Genomic DNA, 10,019 nt, shown 5'->3' with positions numbered 1-10,019 from the left:
CTCCGTAATTTCTTGGTGTCCCTTTTTACAAGCACAAATCAGGGAAATTTCGTCTTAATGTTCCACTCCACTTTCTCCATTCTAATGCTTTTCATGTGGTACTAATACTACCAAACCTAATTTGAGGCAATTAGTTAGGGTACTGTTTGTCCACCGGCCTTCAATCGCACTAAAGGGATAAGGCGATGGAAATTATTCTTTTTGTCTTAATTTATATACTATTGCATTTCATAGATAAGATTTACTTTTGTACCTTTTTACAGCCTTTAAGGATTGATAATTAGTTAACTATTTAGAGTCTAAATTGGATGTGACATTTTCACTATAAACTAACTTCCCAATCCCATTAAAAAGAATACTTTCTTCTTTTCACTAGCATTAGTATAAGTCAAATAAATACATCAAAATCAGCATCTGATTCAAATACAGCCACCTAACAATTGGAGTGCCTTGAGCCAACTACACATAATGTCCTAATCGTTTGTGTCATTAGTTGTTGAGCTTACGTATAACATTCTATTATGTTAAAGTACTGGTCAAAAGAAATTAGGTCTAACCATCACGGTCCTCTCACCTCTCAGTGGGATTCAAACTCAAATGAAGGATTGACCATCTATCAGAGAAAAAAAAGAATGAACGAATCTTATAGGATCCCATTAATGTTTTGGCAACTTTGAATCGGGGAACGTCGATAGTAGTATTATGTACGGGCTTGAATGAACTCAGTAACATTTCTTAGATCTGCTATTACTGTAAAAAAAATTCATTGAATATGTATCAATATATATACAATTTCAATAGCTAAAACAAGTTAATTATGAATTCAATGATAAGTTCAGTACTCATGGACCTCAACCTCAGGCTCAAATCCAATCCACTCTTCTCAATGGGGAAACCAAATGTACAATTGAGGATTCAATGTTCAACAACCAAAAGGACAACCAAAGAGGCTTCTTCCCAGAGCATGTGAGGGGCACATGAAAACATCCCAACAGTTGACCCTACATTGGCCAGACCCCTACGTAAGTAACATGATTTTTCGTCTTATCTTTTAACCTCATGCTTCATTTTCATGGCCATGCCACAGAGTGCAACACACAATATCAGTTATGGCGGATCCACAAGTTATAAATGCTAAAGATTCTCTTCAAATGAGACTAGAGTTTATTGCTCTATACTTCTTTAAAAGTTATTCCAGCACTCATTTGACTCTATGGATGCCCAGTTGAATACGGCTCCAATTCAATTCAATACTAGTACTAGCAAAATAAAGTCTCTAAATGTGGCAGATGAGGGACTTTAAGGATTTTTAAACAGTTTCAAGTGAACCCACTATTCTTGGTAATTGAAAGACACTGCACAGCACCCTGAGAGTCAAGTCTCACTCTCCTAGGAGACCTAATGATTTATTTACTACCAATAATTAAATCATAGAGTAAAAAAAATAATCTATTTTCACCAACTCAGAGGTGTATAAAATAAATGAACTGGGCCAGTAGCAGCCACAGTATTAACCAACTCAAGTCTCTCTTCTTGAAGTTTGATCTGAATTGTAGATTTATTAACCCTGCTTTTCAGGCTTTAACTTCTCTGTCAGGTTAAATGAAGCAAGCAAGAATAGCAAATGAAGGGCAATTTTCCATTACTTGATACACTTGAGAAAACCCCACCAATCTTACTGTACAAGAGGAAAACTTCTGAGCATTAAACCCAACTTAGAGTTAGAATAAACCACTGAACCCAGGAAGACCCAAATTTAAAAAAAAAGGAACAAAAGCTAGCACAATTCATCGTAGAACTAGAGAATCAATCTAAATAAAACACTCCTATTTCAATAACACTGCAAATCAGATACTGAGTAGGTCAGGTGGAGGTGATTGAGGTGTTGGCTGATGGTGGTCTTTCGTGTCACCGGGAATTGAGGTTGGGGACTCTAATGCAGAGGCAGATGGTGGAGGTGACTGCTCAGTGACGGTTGAGTCACCTGATTTTGCATCTGGTGGCTTGGGAAGCTCGGTTAGTATTTGCACTACCTCTCGCATGGTAGGGCGTTCCACAGCCTGCTCTTCAACACACAGCAATGCGACATAGAAGACATGCATCACCTCATTAAGGGGCACTGTTGAGAGTCTTGGGTCAAGGATCTTGAGAACTCCATCCTTTTTCCCGTCAGTCATTTTCCTAACCCATTGGACTATGTCAACACCATCACCAAACTCGCCGACTGGCTTTTTGCCACTTACCAGTTCTAACAGCACCACGCCGAAGCTATATACATCACTCTTCTCATCAACCTTCAGCGTGTAAGCATATTCTGCAAAAATGGAAAAAAGATGCTAATGAGAACGAAGTATATAATAGAGCAGAACAGATAATTGCTAGCAATCAGTAAGTTTGTTAGATAACTAAACAACAAATCAGAGGTTCACATCCCCTTAACCGTTCTAACAGTTTGAATAGTTCATTAAGTACCAGTACCACTTAAATATTGCTTTGCTTCAGGAGCATGCTACATTTGACTTACATACCAAGTTACATAGGTACTTATAAATTCCGACCTAACCAAAACCGAAGTAGTTATAGATCTTTTTCAAAAGTAAGGAGGCCCAATCCTCTATTTTACTACCAGACAAGGACCACCACTATCAATGTCATAATGTTGTATTAGCAGTGGAAATACAAAACTACAAGATAACACGTTTATGATGTTTAGAACACCTAAGCTTAATTTTAACAGACTGATAACTAGTCTAAGCTGATAAAGTTTAGAGTTAATCAATAAATTTGTAATTTCGGCACTAAACTTGCATAGTATGATATGACAAGAAAATAAGTCTGAGCACATTTAGAAACTAAGAGTGTTAAGATATGAAGGCTTTTATAAAATACCTGGAGCAATGTACCCATAAGAACCAGCAATAGCAGACATGCATTCTGATGTCCCTGAATCTTGCAAGAACTTAGCTAGTCCAAAATCAGCAACATGAGCTTCAAAGTTGGAGTCTAGCAGAATATTGTTCGATTTCACATCGCGATGGAGGATCAAAGGAGAGCAATCGTGATGGAGATAGCAAAGACCCTTCGCAGACTCGACGGCTATCTTATACCTGGTATCCCAATGTAAATGACCACCTTTCTTTCCATGAAGCATTTCCCCAAGACTTCCATTAGGCATGTACTCATAAACCAAAAGATTTGTCTCATGATTCGAGCAAAATCCTAATAATCTAACAATGTGCCTGTGGCGGATCCTCCCAAGAGTCTGTATCTCTGCATTGAACCCATGATCATGAGAGGAACCCCTGCTCATGGCCGGCAACCTTTTAACCGCAACATGTTCCCCGCTAGGCATTACCCCCTTGTAGACTATACCAGCACCTCCTTTTCCAATAATGTTATCCTCCTTCAAGCTATCCAAAATATCATCACAAGTAAAATCCAAGCGCTGAAAAGCAGTGAGCTTCCAGGCACGAGCCTCACTAGCTTTCTTTAAAGATCGGGCCTTTATAATTGCAGCAACAGCAAACACAATAGAACAGACAAGTAAACCAATAACAAGCAAAAGCTTCATCGAAGGCGATAAGGCTCCTCGCTGGTGAGGTTGAATAACCCCATCAACAACACCTTCTTTGCAAGGACCCAAATAGGGTCCGCAAAGATCTGGATTGCCCAGAAATGAGGTGTAATTGAAATAACTAAATTGCCCGGTTCCCGGAACTAAACCAGAAAAGTTGTTATATGAAAAATCAACAGAAGTTAAACTCTGCATACTAGAAATAGGCGCAGGAATACTCCCAACTAAGTGGTTTCGCGATATATTCAAGTAGTTGAGTATCCTCATACCTGTGATCTCAGTAGGAATCTCACCGGAAAGCTGGTTCCTGCTGAGATCAACATAAGTCAGCAACCTGCATTGGCTAATCTCCGGAGCAATGGGTCCAGTAAAGTTGTTGTGACTGAAATCAATTTTGGATAGCTGTTGAAGCTTTCCTATTTCTGCTGGAATTCGCCCCGAAAAATGGTTCCCATCAAGAAGCAATTTTTGAACTCCAGCAAAGTTTCCAATGCTCGGTGGCAAAGGTCCAGTTAGTCGGTTATTCGAAAGACTAATCTGGCCAAGACTGGAAGATATGGAGGGAATATCAGGAAATGTACCAGTGAGAAGATTATTCTGAAGTTCAACTTGTGTGAGCTGTGGCAAGCTTAACAGCCCATTAGGAATTGAACCATTGAGATAATTCTCTCCCATTCTTATCCTACTAAGTGACTCACATTGACCCAAAGATTCAGGAATTGGACCAAACAAGAAGTTCCCAAGAGTGATTATAGTCTGCAGATTGTTGCCGGTGCACATGTTTGGCGGTAAGTTTCCCGTCAATTTATTGGAACTCAGATCAAGATTTTTGAGCTTGCTGTTAGTGCCTAACCCCTGTGGAATGCTTCCAGTAAAGTTATTTTCCCAAAGTTGCAACACCTCTAGCTCCGGCAACTCCCCTATGAACTCTGGTATCGACCCATAAAGCTTATTCCTGAAAAGATTAACAAGAGTAACATTCTTAAGCTCTGCAAATGTCGGAGGTATCTCGCCGGAAAACATGTTATTCGATAGATCCAAAGATTTCAAGCTCTTAAGGTAACCAATCTCCAGAGTTAATGACCCAGCTAGAGAATTCACTTGCAAGAAAAGTGTATCAAGGTTCTGAAGCTTCCCAATCTCCGGTGGAATCACCCCCGAAAGTCCACAGTTAGCAGCATCAAACCGTTGAAGCCCCGTTAAGTTCCCTATTTCCGGCGGAATCCCACCGGAGAAGTTATTGTAGTATCCTACATACAACTGCTGAAGCGTACTGATGTTACAAATCTCCGGTGGTATCTCTCCGACAAGTTCATTGCCTGAAACTGCAAGGTACTCCAAAGCCGGGAACCTTCCATACTCCGGGGGAATGCTGCCACCGAAATAGTTCCCACCGAGGTGTAAATGTCTCAGATTTGTCATCTGATAAACCTCAACGGGAAGCTCGCCGGTCATATTGTTGTTGTAAAGGTCGAGGACTTTAAGGTTACGGAGACGGGTTAACTGCAAGGGAAACTCCATTCCAAAGTTGTTATTGGAAAGATTAAGGTAACCCAGATTTGGAATAAACGAGATTTCAACAGGAATAGGACCACTAAACTGGTTAACAGCAACAGAAAGATTCTGTAAAAAACGAAGATTTCCAACTTCCGGTGGAAGAGCACCGGTAAGATTGAAACTAGAGATGTCAAGAGAGGTCACGTGACGATGGTTGTCACACGTGACACCATTCCATGTACAATGGCTAGTGGAGATGTTCCATGAAGCAAGAGTTAACTGTGGGTCATCGGTAATGGCAGTTTTCAGGGCAAGTAAAGCCCGGTATTCCGGTAAACGGAGCTGTTTACCCGCAGTAAAATGCATAAGAAGAACAAGAAAAAGCAGTAGAAGAAGACGCATTTTTCCTTTCTTAGTGTAATGCCCACCAACTGTTTGATTTGCGGTTTCACTCAGTGAGAGTGATGGAGAAGACTGGTGAGCTGTTAGGGGGGATTTGGTATGGGGTGGGTACTTTGGTTTGTTGTATATTCTTCTTCTCGCCACTATGATTTTCTTTTGTTTTGAGTAAATAAATAAAAGGGCGGAGGGATTATAAAGAACAATCTTGAATTGTGAGATATAGTACTATTTGTTGAGTAGCCAATATTCAAAGTGTCCAAAAATAAATCCGTAGGGCTTGACCCAAAACGAACAATATCATACTAGTGCGGAGTTACACACGATCAGAGATAAGTTCTCTTAAGAATAGAAGGTAAAATTATGGAGAATACATCGATACAACTTAACATTTTTTTCAAATTTCACGCATAATGAAAATTTTAATGCACCGTTTATTTTTTAAAAAATTAAAAATGATATGGTACTAGTGAATAGTGAGTGTCTGATTGAGCTGGAAGGTCAGAGGTCCCAACACTTTATAGTAACGTGGGGAACAAACTTTTTTTGTTCCTTAAAATATAAAAGTTGCTAACATTTACAGCACCATCTTTTCACGGATAAAAAGTAGAAAAAAACAACTCTTGGTCTTGCTTTTTCTCGTGTTGAATAGTTGTCCTTACTAGTTGAAAGAGGTTTCATTAGCTAAAAAGAGAATTTTGATGGCTTTTGTATTTCTAAGATGCCCTTCAATTCATTTGTCACAACATTACGCAAAAGCATTCCACTTTCACGTCTCTTTTATTTATCCCCTTTAATTTAGGGTGTTAAAACACTTTCCATTACCATATGTTGTTTTCTTGTCTTTACATTAGTTTTGTAGTTGATAAGATATGATTATTAAGGAAAACCCTTTCTTCTTTTGATAATTTATTTTGGATTGCGGGGCCTTGAGTATGGCAGAAAGAAAGTAACATTAACGGACCAAAGATTTTACTGCGATTTGAAATTTCAAGTCATACATTTTTTAAGGGTAACTTACATAAATTCTTAAATCTTTAAGTAATATTACATTTTATCTTAACTATTTGGTTAATTATATCTTATCCCAATTTTTTAAAATTGTGATACATATGTTATAAGATGATACATATAAAAAGTGATGCATTTAAAACTAACTAGATATTTATTTAAGAAAGTAATAGATTCTCTTTTATTCTGTGGAGCAAATCACGTGCAATCAATTACACAATGAATTAATGAGATTCCAATACACCCAATCAACTTTCAAATTTCAATTGGTGACCACTTCAGTTGAAGCAAAGCAAAGGAGCATAACATGGAGGCGGCGGTGGCAACGACGAAATCTGTTCAGTGTTTCGGGGCGGAAGAAGACTGTTGTAGTAGTAACCCTGCTTGTCGCTGATCTTAAAAAGTGTGAGCCTAAGAAGTTTGGTGGTTGTGGTGCTCGTTCTAGGTTCTAGAAATCTTACCGTTGATTTCTATTTTATGTTGGAAAATGTTGGTCCTTTATTGCTATGGTTTTGGAATTCTGCTATGAATTTTTAAGTTATTGTATGTTTTGGATTTTAAACTTTTATCAAGTGACTGCAATATGATGTATTAAGTTCATGCATAAGTAGATGGATAATGAATTGACTTCTATTTTGCAAAAAAAAAATCAATTGGTGACTGCAAGTTGAGAGTATCTGTGGCTACTTCAAATGCATCCTCTCCCATTCTCTCTTCATCACCAGAAAATGGATTTCCTTGTTCACCAGAAGTTATTTGTTATATTAGTGATACATTTTTATAGTTGAAATAAATGTATGTATCGCCAATAATCTGACGGCAAATACATTACTCATACATTGTCAATACAAATATATCACCAATAATCTAATAGAAAAATGTATCACTCTTACATTGTCAACAAATATATCACTCATATATTGATAACAAAAGTATCATTCATATAAATCACTGTTACACTATGAAAATGTATTCCAAAAATTAATATTTTATATATGTATCAATAGGATTAACAAAAAAATATGTATCACCGACGAATGTCATACTAATATTAACATAAACATATATGAATAACTAAATCCCTGAATTTTGAAGTGACTCACCCATTAACAACATATGAATCACTCAATAATTGATGACGCCGGTGGGTGGGTGGGTGGGGGTTTGGTAGGCTGTTATGGGAATTTTCAGTGATGAGTGAGACGTTTTTTGAAATGTATCACTCGTTAACAGCATATGAATCACCCAATAATTGATGACGATGATGGGGTATTTTTTTGATAGGCTGTTATGGGGATTTTCGGTGGTGAGTGGGTCATTTTTTAGTGGACCGATGCTGGTTCACCGGAACAGTGAGGTCCGATGACGAGAATGGCTGCATCGTTTTTAGACACAGTGTATAACATATGAATCACCCAATAATTAAAATAAATAACTGTATCTACTTTATGAATCACCATAATACCTCATGGATCACCCATTAATATCATATGTATCACCCATTAAAATTATACAAACTGTATCTATCATAGGAATCACCATAATATCCATATAATAATATTATATTTATCATTCATATGAATCACCATTACAGAATAAAGAGTGAACAACGTTGAAATTAAAATGAAAACAGAGCTCAATTCTTCACCTTTTTAGAATATTTGGGTGCTGACTTAATCCTTACCCAAAGACACCGACATTAATTAATTCTTATGTAATTAAGGCTTATAATAATTAGTTGATGGAGGGAAAAAAATCAGAAAGGAAAATAGATTTAATTGATGATAATTAGGGAGAGAATTTAGGGAAGAAAATATTTGAAAAAAAATATCTTGCATGAGTTAATGGTGGAGTAAAAATAGGATGTAAAGTTTTGATGATATGTATCAAGACTAAAATTAAAAATTGGGATTTTATGTAAATTTAAAAAAAGTAAGAAATATTAGGAAATATAATCTCTTAAGTTTGGGATTTGTGTAATTTAATCTTTCTTATTACTACTAACAAGAACTTTTTGACTATTGAAACAAGCTGGGACTAATCTAAGCAATCATAACATAATGTGTATGTACACTTCAATATTTAGGTTTTCTTGTTAAGTAATCAATGTTTATTACTTTCAAAAATAATTAATACTAAGAATAAAATTTAAAAAAAAATAATATGTTAATTTTATAAAATAAATATTTTGAATCAATTATTTTTAGTAACTAAGGACAACAAAAATAGATAATAGGGATTAGTATCATTTTAAGCGGGTGTGCTATTCCAATTCCATGTCTTTTTTTTGTTTGTTTGCTTTTACTTTCAAAATGAAAGATATTTTGTCCAATAGGAGTAATATTCAACAATAGGACAATGAGTTTATGAAACGAAGTTATACTCTCTTAATTACTGTATTAATTATAGTGTGTTTTCCAAGTATAGCCACTATGCATGTTTTATTAAAGAGAAGTTTGATTTATGAGCAAATGGCTCTTAACAATGTTAGTCTATTTGCTCACCAAAAATTTTCGATTTTAGTACAATTTAGGTCCTGATTGTTTCCTACAAAGTGATGTCTTTATAGGAAGGGCACCCCAGTCCCCCCGTCATAACATAAAAAGAAAAAAAAAACAGCTATAAAATGCCATGATGATACAAGTGGAGGTAGAGCCAAAGCTAATACTGTGACAGATCACAAATGTAAGACGTCAGAATCTTATTTTCCTCTAGATACATACGTCGAAGCAAATAATTAATTTCATAAGGGTTCGAAATTGAGAGAACGTCATGTGAAAAGTAATAGTTTACAAACTATCGAGGCGATAGATCAGATGACAAATAAAATAGTACTGAATAGATATTATTGATATGATTTGGTCAAAGTATCTGAATGTTGAATCATCTTTTTTATGTATATGGACGCGAATTCAATGATTTCTAGTTTGAAATATGTGTGAATAACAGTGCTTTAGTGTGAGAATATCTTTGGAGATGAGTGTACATCATAAAATTCTCCTAGCTCGAAGTTAAGTTGAGCACGTTCTTGCCGGTTGAGTTTTAGACTACGATTTTTCTTGGGTCAACTTCCAACGAACATTGCTCCTAGAATATAAGGATCTATGTGGCCCATTATATATCAAATTAAAGATCTTAGAGTCCCCTTTCCAACGCAACTGACCGTTCATCAATCCAAGTTCGGAATCAAAAGTTATGAATATTTTAGTAAGACACTGTCCAGGGTCGGCGTTAGTCCCGCGCCGCAAAGGAATCATCAAACGCCACTGGAATGGGTTGGAGGTAGCATTGGCTTTGGCTGTGCACCGCCAACCCTAAGGTTGGCTTTGGCCATGCGCCGCCAAGCAAAAGCCAAACGTCAAAAAGTGCTCTGTTTTATTCTATTTTAAGGGTGTTAAGGTCTTTTCACATCCTATAACCATTCTTAATCATATATGGAGGAAATTAAGGTCTTAACACACGTTATTTCACTTCTCAAATCCCCAAATCATCTTCCCTTAAGCAAGAGAAGAGAAACTATCTAGGGTTTGAGGATTTT

At 36.6% G+C, this 10,019-nt stretch overlaps 1 protein-coding gene across 1 annotated transcript; it reads right to left on the bottom strand.

Moving 5' to 3' along the window:
- Positions 1-1,618: 1,618 nt before the first annotated feature.
- On the bottom strand, positions 1,619-5,809 carry LOC107860143 (leucine-rich repeat receptor-like serine/threonine-protein kinase BAM1). Its single transcript, XM_016705402.2, has 2 exons — positions 2,890-5,809; positions 1,619-2,314 (listed from the first exon to the last, which is right to left on the bottom strand). Exons 1-2 carry the CDS (start codon positions 5,471-5,473, stop codon positions 1,848-1,850), a joined length of 3,051 nt encoding a protein of 1,016 aa, XP_016560888.2. The 5' UTR covers positions 5,474-5,809; the 3' UTR covers positions 1,619-1,847.
- Positions 5,810-10,019: the final 4,210 nt, after the last annotated feature.

This window comes from Capsicum annuum, chromosome 2, assembly GCF_002878395.1.
Source record: "Capsicum annuum cultivar UCD-10X-F1 chromosome 2, UCD10Xv1.1, whole genome shotgun sequence".
NCBI lineage: Eukaryota > Viridiplantae > Streptophyta > Magnoliopsida > Solanales > Solanaceae > Capsicum > Capsicum annuum.
The sequence above is the reverse complement of the archived record's forward strand: the minus strand, read 5'-3'. Positions and strand labels throughout refer to the sequence as shown.